This window comes from Macrobrachium nipponense, chromosome 15 (assembly GCF_015104395.2).
Source record: "Macrobrachium nipponense isolate FS-2020 chromosome 15, ASM1510439v2, whole genome shotgun sequence".
Lineage (NCBI taxonomy): Eukaryota > Metazoa > Arthropoda > Malacostraca > Decapoda > Palaemonidae > Macrobrachium > Macrobrachium nipponense.
The window spans coordinates 8,096,982-8,121,375 of record NC_087208.1 but is presented as its reverse complement, the minus strand read 5'-3'; the positions used below and the strand labels follow the sequence as shown (position 1 = coordinate 8,121,375).

General features: G+C 38.3%; 1 protein-coding gene across 1 annotated transcript in view; it reads left to right on the top strand.

The window, feature by feature from the left end:
• LOC135226990 (uncharacterized) overlaps positions 1-24,099 on the top strand; it is a 63,969-nt gene extending 39,870 nt beyond the window's left edge. Inside the window, exons 2-6 of the mRNA XM_064266705.1 lie at positions 4,135-4,292; positions 21,213-21,393; positions 22,023-22,188; positions 22,777-22,867; positions 23,617-24,099. Coding sequence (XP_064122775.1) covers positions 4,135-4,292; positions 21,213-21,393; positions 22,023-22,188; positions 22,777-22,867; positions 23,617-23,845 — 825 coding nt within the window. The 3' untranslated portion in view covers positions 23,846-24,099. The remainder of the gene's footprint in view (positions 1-4,134; positions 4,293-21,212; positions 21,394-22,022; positions 22,189-22,776; positions 22,868-23,616) is intronic.
• The last annotated feature ends 295 nt before the right edge of the window (positions 24,100-24,394 follow it).

Here is a 24,394-nt window from a genome sequence, read left to right as displayed (position 1 = left end):
GCTAAATCTAGCAGGCTCGTACATATAGAGGCTAGTAAAACGTCATTACTAAAGACCCTCCCACTCATTGATACTGTAGTGACGTACGTTACTAGATACCCCGCCCATATACTTTATGAATGAAGGCTCAGATGTTGGTAGTAGTAGTAGTAACGGTAGCATATAGAATTCTTATATTGTTTCACACATTCAAACTCCAAGTAGAGTACAATTAGGGAATGGGCATTAAATGAGAATATTAATTTTGTAATACAGTTCCATAGCGCTCATTCCACGTTTCTGTTGATTTGAAATACGCATCAAGTCTTACACACACTAAATGAAAACCATAGTTACCCTGGAGTTTCAAGGATACGTAAAGTATCGTTCTGATACCCGCCAAATTTGCCAAATCGGTCTAAGGGTCTAGTGGATAAAGACCAGAAATTTAGCCAATTGAATAAAAATGCTTAGTTTTTAACACACTATTTGTTTTTCCTATAGCACACGGGTCTCAATAAAGTAGTTGATAAGATATCATTAATTAATTACATTCATATTCATTAGTTATTATCATTATTCTTGTTATTAATATTATAATCAACATCATTATTGTTATTATTCATACTTCGACATCAGGGAAGAGGATGATAGAACATACATCAATACTACATATGCCTTATACATACACATATATAGACAGATATGGTACATACATAAATTCACATTCACATAATGTATAAATGATATATCTATTATATATATATATATATAGTATATATATATATATATATATATATATGTGTGATATCTATATATTGGTAATATATATATATACTATCTCTATCTACATCCATATATCTCTATATAATATATATCTATAGAATCCTATATTCACCACAAATTTGTAACAAAAAAAAAAACGAATGTATATTATAAAGATATATGCCACAAGGAAAAATCAACGAATGAGTAACTGCGAGACCTTTCGACGTTTTCCACGTCCTTTACTGAGCAGTTCTGCTCAGTAAAGGACGTGGAAACGTCGAAAGGTCTCGCAGTTACTCATTCGTTGATTTTTCCTTCGTGGCATATATCTTTATTTATGGATTTTTATCACGTTCCTAACTTTCGTGATTCAGTTATACATGTAATATGTATATATATATATATATATATATATATATAATAATATATATATATATATATATATACATATGTGTGTGTGTGTGTAATGAGGTCAGTAGAATAAGCAAGTTGTTAAAAATGGTCGTTGCAGCTAATCAGTGAGATAGTTTATTAGTCAAGGAAAATTCGGCCATTGTTTATTCTTGGTCTGGAAAGTTAGAAAGACCTTGATATAAACAAAATATTTGAATATCTCTCTTTTCCATGCTCATCATTCTGGTATAATCCCTATAAAGGTCACCATTGTTCTCTTGTCTAAATCGTTTGGTGTTTGTGTATCGCCTTATTAACCACTTACCCGTTAATAATTAGCATATGACGCATAGGATTCTTTGTTGCATTGCATACTGCGACAAGAACGCAGTCCTGAAGCCACGAGGACAATTTGCTAGGCATGCCTTAGGTGAAGTAGCAGCCGCGTATAACCTGGCTTTGACCAAAGACGATCTGCTGCTCTCGCCCTGTTGTCGGCGGTGTTTACTATTATGCAAGGTTACCAGGTACATACATCGGGGCAAAATATCGTACCAACCACCTCTGACTGATCGTATTTTCGTTCCAATATGATTGTATTTCACCAATTCCAAAAGTCTAGTATAACTGATAGTCAAAACGTAAATAGAAATTACGTTGTAACTGCTATGTATTCCTATAGTCAACATAAAACTGTACAATGAAAATAGTGATATTGCCATAAGTATATTTACCAAATTCCCTGGCTATAATGTTGTCATATGTCTGATCACATTCCTGCAAGCAATCTGGTTGACCTCTTTAGTTTTAGTCTTTTATATATATGGACTAACATTCCATATTTTTATTATGTAAACACTTACATATATACCAAATTCTTATTCATTACATGGTATCACCAATGGAAACCGTAACATTATCGTCATTCTCAAGTGATTTGCCTAGCCATTCCTTTAATACTTATTCTAAAAGAGGGTTATTTAATTATGATTCACACTACTGGGAACCCTGCTATTACTTCTGTCATAGTTTACGTCACAACTAGCCCCTCTCTGGGTGCTTACTAAATTTAGCTAAGTTTCCCTTAAATTTCTTTGATTTACTCTAATAAGTGCTTTAATTATCAAAATTAGACATCGCTGCATATTTTTGCCAATTAGGCCATGGCTTCAAGTGGCTATTTCCAAAATACTATCCATATCCGATGCTTTGATAAGATTTTATCGACGAAAATCGATTAGACACGGCCCTGAAATGCACAGTAGTTAATATTCAGTATAGAATTTAGTAGAGAAGTCACGTGTAATTGTCTGTAACAAAAATAAGCATAGAAGTAACAATAATAATTTTCATGGGGTAGTTGGCATGATAATGCAAGATACAGCCCTGAGTTGCGTTCGCAAATTAGGAAAGGAAAGGAAAGGAAAGGAAAGGAAAGGAAAGGAAAGGAAAGGAAAGGGTAATGGTCTGTATAAAAGAAAACGAACACTCATTCATATTAATGAAGCACTGAAGAGATTGAAATGATAAGCGTAAGAAGCAGTCAATAAACAGGAAGCGAAGTAAGCGCCATATCCATGATGGAACAATATAACGAAGACAAATAACTAGAAAATCGGTTCATGTTATTATAGAACCAGACACCGAACTCGAACAGGGTTTTTCCCAGAACCTGTTATGGAGCAAGTTCTGAGGAACCAGGGACCAGGAGGGAAGCCTTCGGTAGGCTCCTCAACCATTGCAAGAACCAGGAAAAGATTGAAGTTGGAAGAAATTGCCAAAGTTTATCAGTAGGAGGATGGAGCATTTCCTGCTGACAACCATAAGTCTGCCTTCGCTGATCATACCTGTTGTAAGTTTGATCATAATGTCCAGTTATGATACATCATTAGAAAGATATATATTCAAATATAATATAAATGTATGCATATATGTGTATGTACGTTTTTTTTCGGTAGGGGTGTTTGTGTTTTATTTATGTACAGCGATATTAACTCGAGCAGCACGAATGCACCATTTACGCAAGTTCCCCCATACCCAGATGCTCCTCATTTGCCTCCATACACAAACACGAGCATCTAGATTCGCCAGCATTAGAGCGAGGATGACATCCACAGCGCAACTAAGACCCTTGGCTGTCTATGAGTGACACCGAGAACATTCTCCAAATCCCGGGAAGCTACAAAAGAATGATGGCAGGCGCCTTTGCGTTTCTGTATTTGACACTTGCAGTCATTCCATCAGATAGATAATATCCCACCAATTAAATCTTGCCTCAGCAATGCAGCCTCTCCTTTCACCAGGATGCAGCAGTTACAGGACTGTGTGTCACCTTCCCCTCCACCTCGGCCTTTAGGTCTAATCCTCTTACTCGCCTTCTCTCGCTTTCCTTTAGCCTCCTGTGGGACAGACAGACTCGGCGGCCCTTAATTAAACATAGAAACCGCTTCTGAACATCATTTTCCTCGTGTTACTACAGTGGCTGCTATAATAATGTCGTCTCACTCCACTTTTGGTGTCAACGAAATTTGGCTGTGGTTATGAGTTCGCCAGTGTTTGTTAGTGAACGAGATATTTCAAGAATGAAGTGACTGGATTTTAAGATGGATCAGATTCGAGAAACTAAGAAGGATTTTTTTTTTTTTTTCACAACCCAAAGCTCTTTTACCCGGCCATACGTCTGCCATTAAGTTTCATTTGTTATATTTTGTGTCATTTTTATTGATTTCAATAATTTCCCTTTGAAACGTTTCATCTATCGTGCTTTTTTATGTTCTTTCTACAAATACGTAATTTTTAGATAAGTAAAATTTCATGATAAGGGAATTTGCACATTTAACATATAAAAAGCATATATATTCTCTTAGTATATGAGTGTTCACTATTTCCCTCTCTTACTGGTTTCTTATTTCTCTCTCTCTCTCTCTCTCTCTCTCTCTCTCTTTCTGAATAAGTGTTTAAAACCAATGTCATGATCTCATCATATATCTGCAGATGTGGTCAACGTTGCTGGCGATTATGTGCGGTGCGGGGCTGATTGGTGGGAGCCCCGTAGAACAAGCAGAAGGGAGGGCGGCTTCCAGCGAACTGCCAATGGAACACAGGCTGAAAGACCCCAGTCTCTTCGATATCCTGGGAGAGATGACTAACACGTAAGGATTCCTTATAATACGACTATCATTATTAGGGTTTCAAGAAGCTCTTTCATTTTCATGCTTAGGACTGTTATTATTTCACAAACAGAAATTATGGCTCAATGACGTCAATGCGGACAAAGAAGACTAAATTTTGCGCAGGATGTAAGGAGTCTCCTTCTCCAGGGCAACTCTGTAGACTTCTTGATATTCTAATGCATCACCCACTGCAGCGTGAAAGGCCTCGAATTAGGCTGCGGCAGCCACATTGATTTGTTATTTCAAGTTACATAAATTCCACAGTTTATGTAACTTTGGAACTGAACTCTTCGTTCACTTGCATTCAAATATGAAATATAGGCTACTGTAGACGATGCAACGTGAATGTAGGGCAAACCATCTAGGCAGCGTAATGTCATGTGACCCAGTCATGTGAACAATCACACACACATGTATAAATATATATTATTCAAAATTCCACCTCGTCTCCTCCCAGAAAATACACTTACATTGAAGATTTAGGCCTTGACTAGAGGACGTGGTGTTTGAACAAGAAAAAAAAAAGGTTGAAGAGGGAGGAATTTTTACATAAAAACTGGACTCTAGTTTTAAAAGCACTGTATTTACATAAATTTACAGAGGTCCAGGAAACACACGGGTAGGAGAACTTCCCTCAGTCTACCTGAACACGTGGGGGAGCAGCCCAGTCACGTGTTTAGGAAAATTGCGCAACGGAGCAAAATTGCAAGCTTGAAGGACTTCCAAGTTCTACCACAGCCAGGCACAGCGTTTGTCTGCAAGTAGAGGGGCATAGGTATGAGGCAGGGCACACGTGGGGTGAACTCTACTCACTGTTTCTCTCAATCAAAATGCCAATCAGGGGGAAAGGAAATAACTGGGAAATTTACACAGCAGAAACTATTTCGTGGCTTTAATTCACTAGGGGAATGTTACTGGTATCACAGGGGGATAATTACAGAATTGAGCCCAGATGACGAAGGGGAATGAAACACTGCACAAGTTGCCTTGGAAAATGAAATGAAATAGAGACAAAGATAAAACAGTTCCCTGGTTGAAATGGAAATTCCCTTACAGTACCTTTTTGTGATGAAGCTGGTTGCCTCCTTCTCTAAGTCGCGACACTATGGACTGTTAAAAGTATACTTGGGCTTCCCAAAGCATGGAAAGCAGGCCCAGGAGGTGGGGGGGTGGGCAGCGGCGTCTGGTAAGGGGCCAGTGATCTGACCTAGTCTAGGTCCCGTCAGGTTCTGAGGCCTCTCTCCTGGATCCAAGGCCTTTTAAAGAGGTCACTCTGTAGGGGGTAATTCCAAGCACCAATGGGAGAAGAGAACAGCTTTTCAAAAGAAAAAGGGAGATTGGAGAGAATGGGTTCTTTTCCAAGTGGAAGGGGCAACTTGTAAAAAATAGATGCATTAAACTTGGGTTAAAGATTATTTCTTTCCTTGTTTCTAGCTAAATCTTGAACAATATATATATCTATATATATATAACTATATAGTATATAATATATAATATAATATATATACATATAATATATAATGTATATTATATAATTAGAATAACATAAGATATATATAAATTTAGGTAATTAAACACAAATTTTGGAAATGGTGATGAATATATAGATAAATGAATTCAGAAGCTTTTGCGCTTATATATATATATATATATATATATATATATATATATATATATATATATATATATATATATATATATATATATATAAAAGCTTACAGCCACGAAGGAAAAATGAAACACTGGAGTGTCACAAGACAGCAGGTGAAAAATACGAGAGTAAGCCTGAAAGTCGCAAGAAAAGCGCAGAATTGTATCTTGAAGTAATTAGACAAGTTTTCCTGGTATCATGTTGCTTACCCTGGTATACAGTATACATAGACAACATGTGTATAGAGATACATGGAAATATATAAAGGAGAAAGTTAAAGAGTATGTACCTACCAAGTGCTTTCGTGTGTAATATAATCATCTTCGAGGAACAAAGTAAAAAGAAGAAACAGTCTTAAAAAGGGGACTTTATAAGACATTAGCGAGCAGAAGATCATCACTGTTGGATTGACTATGGATCAGCCTGATCAGACCGCAACCTCAACCTGCCTTCTTCTTCTTTTCCTTCTCAGACTGAGATTTTCAATACATCTGTCTACTTCCACTATATATATATATATATATATATATATATATATATATATATATATATATATATATATATATATATATGATATATATATATATATTATTTATTTATTTATTTGACGGGATTGTCCCATGTTCATGACATTGTCCCGTATCAACTCTCCCCGGGACACCTTTTGTCCCGTATTTTCAAAATTAAAAAAAATAAAATAAAATAAAATAAAAAAACAATATACCAGTGAAATTTTGCAAAATACGGGGTAAAGGCGACCGCCCAAATTATTTGGCAACAGAGCAGTGGGCCGAGTGAGAACGAACAAAGCTGTCTTGGTATTTGATTTTTCAAACATAGGCAGCATGTCCGACAAAAAGTGCAACAAAAAAGTGAAGCCAGAATGTACTTTTAGACCAGAGTCGCAAAATGACAGTGGTTTAAGCAATGGCTCGTCCCCCAAAACAAAAACCGAAGCGTAACATACTGCAAAATGTGTTCGAAGAATTTAACATTACACATTGTGGACTGAGTGATGTGCGACAGCATGGGTCAACACAGCAGTACAAATCAAATAAACAAGCAGCTGCAGCTGAAGCAGTGTCAAGAATAAGATCAATTTCCCAGCTAAAAATTCTACAGAGGCAGGAAAGGTATATATGATATACATATATATATATATATATATATATATATATATATATATATATATATATATATATATATATATATATTCTTCAACAACCTCTTCGATTTAGGTGTCCCTTATTTAAATTTTCAAAATCTTGTCACCCTGATATAATATATATATATATATATATATATATATATATATATATATATATATATATATATATATATTTATATGTATATATGTGTGTGTGTGTGTGTTTGTATCTCAATAATCGATGGAATCGACAAAGGTTTCGTATATGTATTTTCATCGTCCAATAATAAAAAATCCTATTGTTGTAGTCAGCTATGTTCATGATAATAACTGCACAACCCTTATCTGCTGTCATGATTTTAACTTCTTTATTTATACCCAACCTGCTAATCGAATCTCTGTGTCTGTAGGTTAACACTGTTTTCTGTGGCACAGTAGCACAGGCAGCCAAACACCCCTTTAAAAATTTATTTGAGAATCTTGATTTTGATAATTGAACCTATTCATAATGCTTAATCCTTCAACTAAAAAATTATCCCACAGAACCCATGCAGAAATTAAACCCTAAACAAAAGGCTTCTTTTTCTTCGGTTGTAAAACCAGTGAAGATAGATTTAAAATTAGACCCTCCCTAAAAAATCTTCGACCATGGCGAGTTTTTACATAATCTGTCTAATTTATCCCTTAAGATATGAAAATGCACCACTCCCCTACGGGAGGGTATCTCACCCATTCTCCGCCTGGTGCCTTCAAACAAATCAGATTGAAGCAAACTCCTCAGCTCTGCCTGCAACCGCCTCAGATTTATAAAAATCTCATTGTAAAAATGGGGCAATAGCTCTATAATTGCTAGGTCTAATGATTATATTTCAAGAAATTTACTGGAATCAGCAATTATAGAAATCACTGATAATAAAACCTAAATCTTAGTCTAGGATTGTACCATTTAGACCCATATATTTGTAAAATGTTTATAAAGGACCTTAAAATAAATACTTTAATACTGCTTAATTAGTCCCACATGGTTTTAGCTATTATGATTCTCTCTCTCTCTCTCTTGCTCACTATTTTTATATCCTATGTTCGTTTCTCACTCATTGTTTGAACATTTTTGTAAATTTCATGTTACTAATGCAAAGTGTATTGTTTTTTCGAATTAAATTGCACCTCCTAAATCCTTAATCTATCCTTTGGGAATCTGCTAAATTTGTAATTCCGGTCCTATATGCCTCCTTGTTTTTAAAAATGCATTGTTGTCTGACTAAATTACTTGTGACCACGTGTGGTGGCTGCTTCTAAGCCTTTAATCTAGCCCACGGGCATTTTTTTGTTTCTTTAAAGTGAATTGGACCTTTTGTTAATCCTGTATTGTCCGTTGGTATATGTCTACCTCTACTGTGTTTCTCTTTGTTCTGGTCAGTTTTGCCTTGAGTAAAGGGTAGTTAGGACCGAAAGATCTCTGCAGTTCTCGTCTTTTCATTTTCCTTTGTGGCATTACCTTTGTTTATACATAGCATCACGTTTTATATATTTCGTGATCAAGTTATTCATAAATATATATATATATATATATATATATATATATTATATATATATATATATATATATATATTGTGGAGTCAAAGAAAGCAGACTGGGTACTGACTGATTTATTAACTGGGCAAAATGTATACATAGAAGCATGAGGACGGAAATAAGGTACCTGACCCCAGGTTCCCGTGACCCGCACGCTGAGTGAGAGCAATTTGTGTTTGTTAACAGTCAGTCAAATAACAATAACAAGAGACATAATGTACATACAGTGATGAAATATATATTGGCGGAAAGGCCAGGAAAGTCTTGTTTAGTGGAGGAATTCTGGGACGTCTGCTGGTTTCCTCACAGGTTCTGCTGTACATAGGGAAGGCTGACTTTAACCTGTTGATAGATATCCAGTCTTCACGCCCATGGATGTTGATGAGATAGGCCTTGGATGATCTACTGACGACTAGGTATGGTCCTCTGTATGGTCTGGTCAAGGCAGGGCAGTGGGCGTCGTTCCTCATGAGGACATTTGTGCAGGTTTTCAGGCCTTTTGGGGTGAAGTTATGGGTCCTGTCTGCAAAAGTCTTCCGGCAGGGCGCAAACTTCTTTGCAATTTCTCTTAGTCTTGGAAGGGTTGTATCTGGGTCGTCTGGCTCTGTGGGGAAGAATTCTCTATGAACAGCCATTGCCTCACCGTAGACTTTTTCTTTGTGAGATTCCTCTCTGTTTGCCCCTGGTGCAGTGCGGAGACCAAGTAGGACCCACAGCAGCTGTGCCTTCCAATTTTCGTCAGTACAACGTGCCATCAGAGCTGCTTTTAATGAACAGTGGGTCCTTTCCACATTACCGTTGGCCGCAAGGTTGTATGCCATCGTACTGTGGCGTGTTGTCCCTATCATTCGTGCCATGGAGACCCAGACTTCCGACAAGAATGCCAGGCCCTTGTCTGTAGTTATATCATCCGGCACACCAAAACGACTTATCCAACTTTATAGTAGGGCTTCCACGTAGGCGCTTGTTGATGCTTCTATCTTTGGGGTTGCTTCTTGCCATCTTGTGGAATGGTCTATGATTGTCAGGAGGTATCTGGCACCCCTGATTGCGGCAGAAGTCTAACGATGTCTATGTGGATGGGCTCTAAACGCCGTTGCGGTTGAGGGAAGTCTCCAATGCCTGATTCTGTGTTCTGGGTGATCTTACTTGTCTGGCATGGTATACAGTTCTTCACACATTCTTGTACATCCTTCCTTATCTCGTGCCAACGAATTTCTCTGTCATCAGGCACGTTTTTGTTCGTCCTGATGGATGTGACAGGCCGTGGACAATGTCGAACCCCTGTTTTCTCCATGATGCGGGTGTCAGTGCGGTAAGCTACCATTTCTGGGCCTGCAGCCTGTTCCTTCGCCAGGTCTGCATAGTCTATGTCCAGAGGGACTGAATTTATTTCAGTCCTTGATTGTACGTCGGCTACCATGTTCTTCTTGCTGGGGATGTAGCTGATGGTGCATCTGAATTCGGAGATAGCAGCCAGGTGCTGTAGCTGCCATGCCGACTATGTGTCTCCCGCCTTCGTGAACGCATGTACCAACGGCTTGTGCTCTGTTAGGGCTGCCGCCTAAGAGGTACTTGAAGTGCCGCACGGCTTGGTAGATTGCCAGCAGTTCCTTGTCGAATGCGCTGTATCGGGTCTCCGGCGGCTTTAACTTACGGCTAAAAAACGCAAGCGGGCAAGGGGAACCGTCTGCCATCTGCTCCAGCACGGCTCCGCAAGCAACGTTCCTGGCATCGGTGGTTAGTCTCAGGGGGCCGGTGGGGTCTTGATATGTTCGAAGGCCTATATTAACTTGAAAATAAATATATATTTTTTAAATATTCCACTTGAGAAGTCTCTACAAGTCAGTCCTTTTGATCATTTGGCATGCACGAATCCCTTACTCTTAGAATGCTTGAAAGACTTACATGTAATACAGTGTCATAATTTTTTTTACAACTGTGAATTTACATACGTATTCGATATATCACCCATTAATTACTTTTATATGCCGCATCTATCGATGCAACAAGAATCACATGTATATATTCGTTTGTAGAATTTCCTGCATATATTACTGTGAACTCCAAAATGGTGCAGTGTTGATCAGGTTCTTTCGATCTGATATCATATATCAACACCACTAAGGAAGGACTCCAATGGGTATGATCGCTGACAAACAACACTTTAAGATAAAGATCTCGGAGAGGATACATGAAACACTGGTAAAAAAATTAACAACTTAATACAACATTTTTTTCATCTTATAATTACAAACCTCTCTAAAGACTGAATAATGGGGGAGAAAAAGAATGCATATGTTACAACAAAAGGCATTACACAACTGCATTCGCCTACCTAACTGTCACACTAAGGTAAAGAGAAAGAATAGTAAAAGGTAGAAAACTATTTTTCTCAAACAAACACTAGTAGGAGACAAAATGGGGAAGGAAACCTTAACCTACAATAACCCTGTACAAGACTACATACTTCTATTTTGCACCAAAAACAACTCAATAACAGTGAGTGCACAGTCTGAAAAATCAAATGTGTAACAGGGAACACTATGGCCTTCAAAGATCGTCCTTACTATAGCTGAAAGCGGCCTTTTCTCGACACACTATGGTGTCCAAAAGCCGTCCTAACAAAGAGTGGCCTAGCTTCAACACACGAAGAACACAACTAATGAAGATAATGATGTAAATAATATGGCGATCTTATTTTATTCCATCATTGAAGGGCCTCCTCACGACTCCAAGGACGTAGTGCAAAAATGGGCAGGGGCAGTAAATTACGATCGTCTCTCATGACCACACCTGAGGATGCATACGAGGGCTTATGCTAAGCCCTCCTTACACTCTGAAGATATCAGGTACAGAGAGAGAGGCACCAAGCCCTGACCTCCAGACCTCTGCCCCAAACTCCACTTCAAGATAAACACTGGAGGAAAGGGTCACGCTTCGGTGACACAGCAAGCTGCTGAAGGGCATCACAAAAAGAACCTTCATGATATTGGCCAACTACCGATGACTGCCAGGAAACATTTTCCTGAACTCTGTACTAATATAAACAGGTTCCGGCCCCCTAGCGTCTTACCAACAACGATTGAATAAATCCTTTTAAATTGTACCTGTAGCCCACTTGTAGCTGTTTGAACAAAAGGTACTGTACAAGTAATTAATTCATATATACTAGATATGACCTTATGCCATTATGGAGGTACATTGTATAAGAGGCACATGACGTTGTTTATAATTCCATCTCACAAAGTCGAGATAATGGATATGAATGCATAAAATTTTTACGTTATATCTAGCTAAGACATATAGATATATGTATACTTGTATGTTTTGTCACTTTTTTAATATATGTGAATACTAAGGAAACCAAATAACTTAGGGAAATGCGTCTACCGTTGGGTGCCCATGCTCACTTTTCATTCCTAAGCTTCATTGGAATGTCCTCAAAATTATAGTTTCCCAAGACAGAGACGCACATGATGCTACATGTCTCTGAGGAGGCAGTAGTACATCACCAAGATGACTGTACTCCATAATTGTGTAGTGGGCACCAGTCACCACTTAACTGTAAATAAGATAACACTATTAATAATATCTAATGAATATGTAACTAAGCTATTCTTGTATTCCTTTAGATACCTTTTTTTTTTTATCTATTGTCAACTCAAACACGTCTGTAGCCTTCTAGGCATAGATACATTAAAAATCAGGTATTCCTTTTATGATGGCTAATTACAATAATAATTATACTATGAAAAATAAAACTATATTACAAAACTTCCTCAGTCAGAGACAGACAGACAGACAGACAGAGAGACAGACAGAAACAGGCAGACAGACAGACAGAAGGACAGAGAGAGAGAGAGAGAGAGAGAGAGAGAGAGACGTATACACCCGCACACAGAACTGTGTTAAGTTTCATGCTTGTGGTCGAAGTTAAGGGCTTGTGATCCGATTTTTGGACTTGTGATCAATGATCAATGTTACCATTTATCTAAACTTATTACACCATGTCTTTTTTATATAGTGTTCCTTAAGAAAGGAGGAAACTTAATGGCATAAGGCCATATTTGTATATATTTGCATTAATTGCTTATAATAAAGTACCCTTCGTTCTAATAGCTATAGCTACAGGTGCGCTAATAATGCGTTTTCAAAGGTTATTTATAAAATCGTTGTTGGTAATGCGCTAGGGGGCAGAGCCTGGCCAAGGATGACGGCCGGGGGGTCGGAGCCTGTTTGTACTAGTACAGAATTCAGGAAAACGCTGCTTGTAAATAGAACACTGTTCCTCCTCAAGCGGAGCCGAGTACAGAATTCTCTCCCTACATCCCCGAAGGCTCCTTGACGGATCTGAGGAACAGGTCAAGAAGAAAGAAATCGGGCAACGAACAGCCGAACCACCATCATACATGAAAAACAAAAACAATCTTCGTGGGCAGAGTATCAATAATAAAATAACAACCTTTGAGGGGTGGCAAAAGAACCATATCCAGCTTTTAGGGAAAACAGCAAACGAAAAAAATGGACTAAACTTGCAAAAACTTAGTTTAACAAGAAAAAAAAAAAGATCGACGAAAACTTAATAAATTACGCTATAATATATATATATATATATATATATATATATATATATATATATATTATGTATATATATATATATATATATATTGTGTGTGTGTGTGTGTGTACATGTATATGTATTAAATACATAACCGTATCTCCTAAATTACTTGACAGCGAGTATTTTCTGTGTGTGTGTATGTTTGTACATGTATATGTATTAAGTACATAACCGTATCCCCTAAATTACTTGACAGCGAATATTTCTCTCTCTCTCTCTGTTTCTGTGCTGTGTGTGTGTGTGTACATGTATATGTATTACATACATAATATTATCCCCCGAAATTACTTGACAGCGAATATTTTCTCCCTCTCTCGCACACGTACATGCGGTCTCTCTCTCTTCTCCTCTCTCTCTCTCTCTCTCTCTCTCTCTCTCTCTCTCTCTATATATATATATATATAATATATATATATATATATATATATATCAAAAAAATACCCTATATTATATATATAGATATATATTATATTTATAATAAACCCTTATAATATATATATATATATATATATATATTTATATATATAGATATATATATAGAGAGAGAAGAGAGAGAGCAGGAGAGAGAGAGAGAGACGAGAGATGAGAGAGAGAGAGAGACCGCATGTACGTGTGCGAGAGAGAGAGAAAATATTCGCTGTCAAGTAATTTCGGGGGATAATATTATGTATGTAATACATATACATGTACACACACACACACACACAGAAAGAGAGAGAGAGAGAAAAAAAATATATCTCCAGAAAAAGAATTATGGGAACAATGAGTACACACATTTATATATATATATATATATATATATATTATATATATATATATATATATATATATATATATATATATATAAATGTGTGTACTCATTGTTCCCATAATTTTTTTTCTGGAGATATCCTTTTCTCTAGTCTATGCAAGTTCTCTATATTTTCATCCGGAATTAGGATAATCGTAGGTCCGACTCAGTTGCCTAATGCACCCGAAAACATGCTCCAAACAATCATGATTCAGCTTCTGGGTCATTATATAACCTATGTTATGTGATTCTTCAAACACATGAAAAAGAATGACGTGGAAGAATGATTCCCTTCTGTAACTCATAGATGGTTTTTGTATTTTATTAGTGTTTTCTCGACAGTTGGGTGGATGTCTCTTCCAAATTTCATGGCATCAATGTAGTCATAATACATAAAAAGAACAGAGCTGACAGAAGCATTATTGGCATTAAATTCGTCAGCACAACGACGGCCATCTATCCAAAGCTCTCATGTCATGTCTATCTCTTGGAAATGTGAAATATCTAATGTTTGAACCTTTGGGGTTTTACTTCCTACTGAAGCAGTCATAAACTGAACAGTTATCCGGTATTGTTGAAGCTCTTACACAAAGTAATCTAGAACACCAGTACACAGCAGAGACGAGTGAACACAGGGGCTGAATAATCTGAATTTGACGGTTGTGGCTAGAAGCCTGGAAAAGGAATGTCGGCCCGTGTGACGTTAGTGATCGCAACCTTAGAAAAGGTCATCTGCGCGCTGGCTCTCTTTAGTACTGAATCAAAGGCGGCGGTGCTTAGGCTACATCTTATATAACTTGTTGACACTGTTCAATGCCCTTCGACTTTTTGTCACCTAACTTATGCTCCACGGAGTGAGAAATACCCCTGATATTATTATCCACGCAGACGACAAATGTTTGAGTTGAGGCGTTCTTGTTTCCTTGGTCGAAGATAAATAGCACCATGGAGCTACATCACAGTGACTGCTGTTTGCCAGCCTGGTCGGTCGATTCCGGGAGCAGGTAGAATTACGTAGACAGGAACTTTGTTCCACAACCTGGATGAAAACTTCCCACACATTGTTTTCCTTTTGGTCCTAACGAAATAGCGTCGCATGTCAGACTGATACACCCCGCCGAACCAAAAGGTCTGTTCGCCCAGCAAACCGTAGCAGAAAGGCTTCCTTCCACTTGGTCGTTGAAATGATTCAGGTCCCGGGGGCGTCTCTGCCGCTACCTCCGCCATTCATTCAGTCCAGTTGAAATGGCAGTGCACGCTTTTTGGTGGGGAAAAGCACTTGCAGGAAAGTCATTGCAAATGTTGTGAGACAAAACGTTGCTCTTTGAAAGATATATTTTTAGAATGAAGAATTTCGCTTCGCAAATACTAATATGAAAAATCATAATTACTGTTTCATATAATTACAAAACTACAAGCATTGCTCTGAAAAGAGAAATTTTACGACAAAAAGTTTCTTGTAACATTATCAGATTTCCCTGGTTTAAATCGTTTTCCGGACGAAGGCTAGTGCTCTTGTAGAAAAGGAGAGCGATCGGGCTCACAAATACACATATGAACAAGGTAGTCTGCCCTATCTCTTTTAATGAACTTGTGGCGGAATCACAAGCTCAAAAACAAGCTGCAGAATCCCCCCCACATATACCTAATCAGTCCAGCTGCCAAATTCCACCCTCAATCACACTTTCTTCATTACACAACAAATACAGCAGGACAATTGACCTACACCTATACAAAACAAAACACATGTACCTACCAACACTAGACAAAAACAAATGAAAAAACAAAACACATATACTTACTCCGGGCTATCCTGTGCTGTCCACTGGTCGAGGTCACAAGAGATACCAACAACAACACCAACAACAACCAAGAACCACAACACCACAACCCAACACAACACCCAAGGACTACAACCCATTAACAACCAAGGACAACAACACAACAACCACCAAAGAACACAACCACAACTCAACAACAACAACAACCAAGGAACACAACCACAAAACAACACAGCAAACAACCAAGAAACACAACCACAACCTAACAACACAGCAAACAACCAAAAACTCCACATTACAACAACAAAAGAGGAACAATCACAACCCAAGACCACTGCGCAAACAACACAACCAACACAAAAAAACAACAGCACAAAAGGCAACTTACACACCCACTAACAACACCAAAGAATAACAACAAAGACAACAGCACAGGCACAACAACTCCAAAGCAAAAAAAAACATCAACTTAACAACAAGCAAACAACAAATCAAATACACACAAAAACTTAACCGACTTTCAATGCCTTCAAAGAACTCTACTGACACTACTGAACATCACCAGTTCTGACTAAAGACTCTCTCAAAAACACTCAAAACACAGAACTCTAACAATCAACAGGACCAGCAGACAGCCCAGAACCTACCAACAACCAATTCAGTCATTAACTATCCATACAGCAATTTCACCCCCCCCCCCTCTCTCTCTCTCTCTCTCTCTCCTCTCTCTCTCTCTCTCTCACACACACACACACACACACACAGACGTTGTCAAATGGAACTTCATAACTCCTCCATAAACTCAGTAAAGAAAACGGAAAATGCTTGATACCTGAGCAGTCATTAACCTTGATTCCCCGACTTTAACTTATCTCAGCTAACTGCATTCTTGCGAATTATTCATCCAAGCATAATTCACTGAGACGCAGTTAAAATGATTTGAGGTTGAAGGTTAAAAAAGAAACTTCCGTCTGAAAACTCATCTAAAACAAGGAAAACTATGACAATGTTTCAAGGACCTACTTATCGTAAAATTTCTCTTTTAAGGGCAATGCTCGTTTTGCCCTCGCACATGAAATGTACAGGAAATAATGGTAACTGTGCAAGACCCAGACTAGCTTATAAATAAATAAAAAGATAAATAAATAAACAGATAAATAGAAATACTTAAAAAGAAATTCAAAACTGCAAACTCTTCCCAAAGAAAAAATAGAGAAAGAATGAAGGAAGGAAGGAAGGAGTCATACTCTAATATAATGCTTATAACAAAATACAGATAATTTTTTATTTTGTTCTACTAGTTCCCGCGTCCCCATGGGGAATGGGGGTGGTGGTAGTGCCGTCAGTGCTCCTCAATGAGTGCATTGTAGGCATTACTAAAGGTTCTTTGTAGCATCCTTCGACCCCCATCTGCAACCGTATTCATTCCTTTTACTGTAGGCTACTACCTCCATTCTTTCCTCTTATCTTTCTTCCATCGTGCCATCCATATCCGCCCTCTCCTAACATGACTTACGATTGCAACTGCCATATGAAGTTTCCCGTGGTATCTCTTCGCTCCAGTTGTCCGGCACTTTCTTCCTTCCACCTAAATAGACGTACTACAGTCTTTTTACGTGACCAGACCATCTCGAAAGCAACTTCACTAACCTTCCACCCTATGCCATTCTCTTTCTTGTTCTTTCTCTTGTATCAGTCAAGCAATTCACCTCAGCAATCAGCATGTTCAGTTCCTTTCACTCTTCTTTGCATTTAACTTCAGTACTTTGCTGCCACTGAAGACAGCAACCTCAACAACCTTGTTCCCATGGACGAATACTCCTCCTCTCCTCTCGTCTCCTATCCCCTCCTGTCCCCTTCTCCTCTCCTCTAACCCCTTCCCTCCCCTCCTTCCTCTCCTCCCTTTCCCTCTCTCTCCTGTCCCCTCCTTCCCAATCCCTCTCCCCTCCCCTCCTCCTCCTCTCCTGTCTCCTCTTGTTCTCCTCTCCCCTCCCCTCTCCTCTCTGCCCTCCCTCTCCTCTCCTCTCCTCTCCTCTCTCCCTCGGTCCCTCTCTCTCTCCTCTCCCCCTCTCATTCTCCTGTCTCTTCCGCTCTCCTCTCCTCTCCTCTCCTCTCCTGTCCCCTTCTCCTCTCCTCTCCTCTTCTCCTCTCCCCTCCTTTCCTCTCTTCTCCCCTCCTCTCCTCTCCTCTTCTCTCCTCTCTCCCCCCTCCTCCTCTCCTCTCCTCCTGTGAATCTCTGACTTGACTTCAATCCTTCCACCTTCTTTTTAAAGGCTTAAACTGTTCTGTGATTTGCCTTTGCCTCATCCGACCACTTTAATTTACAATTACTTCTAATTATCTTTATGAACCAACTGCTTCTATTACCATTAAGCATATTACCATTAATTGTGTCATCTCCCTAGTTCCCATTTACCTTTAACCTAAAAGTTCTCTTTCCACGTTAATTTTCTTTGCTTTCAGGTATTTTTCAACTCTTACGCTATCTAAAGTTTCTCTTCAACATGCTCCTAATCAGCTCAGTCGCATACAAACATCAGTCACATTACACTTTATTCCAAGACTTTTTTTAGCCGCCATTATTGACCTAAATCTTGCTATCTTTTCACTGCATCTCCCTCGTATTCCCATCAATTCGCGGTGGCTTTCTATCCTTCTGCTTCACAACTGCCCGGACTACGTCCCCAACAGCCAGCTGGATCCTTAGGCTTTCTCATATCTACTCTCGCCCTTTCTATAGACTCTTCGGTCTCTTGGTTCTACCTCTCATCAGCCTCCCACTGTAACTGTAACTGTAAGGAGGGGATAAGATAGGATGAGAAGTTCGGCTGAAACCGATTTAAAACCCCTGCGGGGTCCCCCGGAAGGAAGATAAGTTTTGGAAGGGGGAATTAGTGGGTGAAAGGAAGGTATTAGGGGGAGGAATAAAGGATGGGACAGACCCATTTGTCTTGTGGTGCTAGACGTAGTGCTTGCCGTGTTTTTGTATTGTCGTTAATCAATTGCAATTCTATAATTGAGTGAGGGAAGCAGCAAACAGAAATGGCAAAGGCTCTAAGTTATGTGAAAAGGGCTCCCATATTGGATCGTCCTACCCCTACAGGGGGAGAGGGAGGGAGGACTCTGACCATGGACGGTGCTGTACAGTAGTAACAATGTGTTTAAAGTTAGTTAGTATTTTTCATTTTTTAGTTGGTTACTTTATTGAGTGCAGCGAGAGTCAAACTATATCTTGCAAGAAGAAAGTTTGATACCAGGGACGGACGGAGTGATGTACAAATTTAAGTGCTATTTTTTTTTATGTTTGCAAGTGTTCCAGGTACGAAAAGAAGCGAATCTTAATGCTATTACTTAATCCTATTAATGACTATATATGCATAATTCATATATAAGCACCCTTAAAATTAACATACTTAAGCTTAATGTTAGTATTGGGACTTAGTCGACGGTGATGTCGGGGGTACTTCCAATGCCCTCCTTTCCATTAAGTTTTTTTCTTTTGGCTTCTTTTATTCGTTTTATTTTTATTTTAGTTTTGCGGGAGAGGGTTGGATATACCAGAATACTGAAACTCTGGTACTTCCAATGACTTCCTTTCCCTTTTATTTATTTATTTTTTTTTTTTCTTTTTTTTTTCTTACGTTAGTGTGTTAGTAACTACTTAACCTGCAGTTACTTACCAACCTAAAAAAAAAAACTATTTTTTTTCCCTAGAGATTCGGTCGGCCTAACTCTTAAGTTTTCAGCTTATCACATTTATTGTCAGTTACCATGTCCTTGACTACTTTATTCACCATCTTTCATTTTCTCAGACTAAGGGTCATCTCTTTTTTCCGTAACTGTACATTAAAGAATACCTTTTCCACAAACTTCTTATTACAACATATCCCACCGCTCATTGGTGATTCACCGCCATTACCCTATACTACCTTCACTGTTCTTACCAACTTTGCCATATGACCAATACCACTCTTATATCCTTTTCTGGCAAATCACCTATAGCATTCTACAGCTTATATATAATTCATATCTCTTTTTTTCTTCAAAGAATTCGTTTATTGATGCAAGCACAGTATAATCCTCAAGGTGCTCTTGCCATCAGTAATCTAATGTTCAGCGTTCTCCAGTTAGGCAGCGCCCGCCTGTGGTGTTGAGTTCAACTGTCTCTCAATGTGAAAAACCATTTAAAAACCCTACAGCTATCCTATGGTTATTATTATTATTGTTATTATTATTGACAATTAAAATCCACAGTAGTATTAAAGATATATTTCTGTACAATGCTAAAAATTACTAGGAGAGATTTTCGGATACTACTCCATATCCCTCTTCAGTCTTACTGATGGTAAAACAATGGAGGGAGCGTTACGACAGCGCAAAAAACTGGTTCAAGGGGGATGCTTTTAAATGTTGGACAGGTAACCCCCGTTCGGTTGTTTCTGTTGGCGAGGCGGCTGGAACAGCGAATTGGTCGTCCAGGTGATTCCAGCTCAGCAGACACTACATCGGTGTCATGACTTTCAGCTATAGTAACGTCAGTCATCTCGGATAAAAGAGAGTTGGGGGCAATACAAGGGGTCTCACAATCACCAGACATATGAATCTTAAAGTCGTTGACGAAGTGGCCAGTTATTAACGAATTGATAAAACTATCTTCATCAGTGAAGGTTTTGTTCCCTCAAAAGCACACCCCTTCTTATAGCAGCCCCTTCCACTAAGCGACGACCACCAACATCTCTACGTTTAAAAATGACAGAGGCACCATCCCAATTGATGTGTCCTGGAACGAATGAATGTGAAACAAGGGCATTATTCATTGCGTGGAGCTCATAGGCCCTACGATGTTCAGAAAGTCTTACATCCAAACCCCGCCCACTTTGAGGGCAATTGTCACAGGGGATTTGATAAACACCAGGTGTTTTCCTAATACCATTGTTGTTATTATTGCACATGAACCTATTTCTGATTGTATTTTTAAAATTAAAAGCAATTTGAATTTCCTTTTGATGAGTATTTGCAAGATAGCAGGTATTTTTCAATTTCGGATTGTAAGCAATGGATAAATACTTTGTATTTTTTACCTTATTAGGATTACCTGCTGCACTCATACCGTAATATATTCGTACTGCTTTAGAGATAGCTCTTTCTATAATGTGAGTGGGATATTTCATACCCTTCAAAACATTGAAGATATGCTGAAGCTCAAGTTCTAAAAGTTTAATATCACAAATACAAAGGGTCTCTCTCTCTCTCTCTCTCTCTCTCTCTCTCTCTCTCTCTCTCTCTCCATGCATGCCCTTTCTCTTAAAATGACAATTTCATGTTTTCTAGATGGCTCAACTCGAGAACAGCTTCGGCCCTAGATGAAGCGGCATCTCATTTAACGAAGGCTGTTGGAGGATTCGTTGACAATATCGGAGACTTCGTGGTGGGCAAAGTGAAGAACATACCCAGTACCATTGAAAAAATGACCGAAAGAGTCGGAGAGGCCGTTCAAGATGGTGGGGAGCAGGTGAGACATTATTGTCATGATTATTAATATATATATATTATATATATATATATATATATATATATATATATATATATCATTCGAGCTACAAATGTACTTTAATATCTAATTCGCTCTACCTCGGAATTGATATATTTTCATATATGTACCGAAGGGGAATTTTTAGTTGATAATAATTTCATGCCCTCATGGGATCGAACCACCGTCCAGTGGACGGGAACGAAATCAGGACGGACAGTGACGTTATCAAGTCGGCCAACAGAGCTCGAATGATATATATGAATCACGGTGATGTGATAATTATTCATATATATATATATATATATATATATATTATATATATATATATATATATATATCTATATATAGATATATATATCTATATATATATATATATATAATATATACATATAATATATATATATATATATATAATATATTATATTATTATTATATTATTATTATTATTATTGTTGTTGTTGTTGTTTTGTTGTTTTGAAAACTGTGATGATTAATGCTCTTGCTGTCTGTAAAGTGTTACCATTCTTAGGAAATGAGTCCCTCCTCACATTCATGTAAGCATAAATAGTTTGTAAAAGAGTTGACTGAGTTCCAGCAATGACACACAGGTGATGATCATCGTCAAAGGCGTGAAGAGGCCCTCCGCCTTCACCTCCGCGTCCACGAACTCCACCGTGAGCCTCGGAAGCGGCGCCGGCGGAGCTCTGCAAACAGTGGACAGAGTGTTCGAGGCCGTCAACCAGTCCAAGACAGCCACGAGCATGCAGGAACTGGGTATCTATCGCATCGTGACTTTTTTCCAAATTAAATTTCATTTGAAAAAATGTTTCATTTTAGCGGAACAACGAAGGAAGGTTTGAGTTGCTAAGGAAAGGAAACAAAAGGACCCGCAGCAAAAGAGAAGTCGGATGTATGTCATGAATTCCCCTGCGCTCTTTGTGTCCGTTTGTTTAAGAGACATTTTGTTGGGTATATTGTCGATAGCTTTCGACGCAGTCTGTAAAGGAATGGTCTGTGAGCCAATGAAGATTTGATTGCATTTTGATGACTTTTTCTTTCATGTTTTGTTTTGTTGTCGGGAAGGGTGCCGGAGTTTTGTGGAGACAGAGATGGCATTGAAGTCCCAGAGATTTGCAAAATCACAGAGATCAAGTGAAATTTCAATAAGCTCATTTTTAAGTGAATACCATAGACAGTAGTCATAGTGACGTAGGCAGTTTCTGTCGACTATATGCATCGACCACATGGTTCGCCTCACTATAAATGACATAATATCATGTTTGGTTTTGCTTAGCCAGTTACTCCTTATTTTTTCTATATTTACCTAATGCAATTTTTGTCTCGATTCCAATCGCATTTCAGACAAGAGTATTAGACTATCTATTGCTCGCATCGGCGCAACCATCTTGGCCAATATGGGCAACATCGATCAGGCAGTAGCGAACGGCATCAGGCAAGTTTATTCAGCAATTTACTTTGACGCATGTAAACATACAAGTTACACAAACACCCACTACATAAGCATATAATGTACTCACACAAGCATGATCATGTGTGTAAGGTCATTAAACACGGTCTAGTGTGAGAATGAATATTTCTATGTGCATCTTTGCTCGTTGGCTCTGTCTGTCTGTCTGTCTGTCTCTCCTTCCATCAACTCTTTTTCTATAATAATACGTATCTCAAACCACCTGGTGCTATCATCTCTGCAGAATCAGATCCATCGAGTCTTCGCTCGTTAAAAGTTTATATCGTCCTTCTTATTTTCCATTGCATGTTATTTATTCCTGGCTCGCTTGATCTCATGTTCTCAACTCTACTTGAATGAGAGCTCAACGTGATGCTTCTTCAGGTATCTGTCACCACAATTTCATCCTGCTCACTCGCATTCTTTCCCATAAGGCCTTTGCACATACAACCACAAGTGTAGGTACAGGCATATGCGAACTTTGCTTAAGCTCTAATAGCCAGGACATGAACCACTTTTCCTCGTTCTATATTTGACTCAGCTAGTCCTGTTTTGATATTTTGACTTAATTTCCCATTCATTTTCATAAATTATATCCGTACACCATAAATAAATATTTGTGGCAACAAATACCTCGCACTCATCATTCATTCATTATTTACTTATCATAAATGTTTTCCTGAAACTCTAGGTAACACCAGCTCTAAAATTAACCCATTGTGAACATCTTTCAGGGTCATGACACGCACAGGCAACGCTACTAAAACTGAGCAACACTCGTCACCTCTGCTGCTGCTGCTGCTGCTGCCGGCAGTGAGATCGCCGATCTGCAAGACGTCCCCTCGGCCTCCGAAAACGAGGTTTTGCTTGGATGAGGAGCACACTGGAAGGCTCTCAGTCGGAGCTGGTGCCTCTCGTGTATTTGAAAAAATGTGGTCTTATTACCATGAGGTTAAAGGTTAAAAATTCAGTAGGCATTAGCCAAGTAATACAGCACTCAGAACCTTCTCTCTCTCTCTCTCTCTCTCTCTCTCTCTGCATTAGTATTATGCAATACTACATAACTTTAAGTATTTATAAAAACGTTTAGCCTAATAGTTCAAATGTCTTTTAAAAGTTATTTTCATGTTAGGAGTAGAAAGTCATTAGTTAACAAGAAGAATATTTGAGACTGTTAAACTTGGCCTTTCTCAGTAAATAAAAGATTGTTGTAAGGATATTTGTATTTCCTATCCCCTCGCTGTGTAGTGCACTGCACATTACAGAGAGAGAAACGCTTTCAAAATTTATTTTAAGAATATCTTTGCCAACTTAATCTTCAACGTTAATAACCAACCTCCTATCTGAAATCGTACTGAGATTAAAACTTATTTCTAACACTTTTAAATCATCAGCGTTGTTTTATATATATATATATATATATTATATATATATATATATATATATATATATATATATATATATATATATATATATACGTATATATATATATATATAATATGTATGTATGTA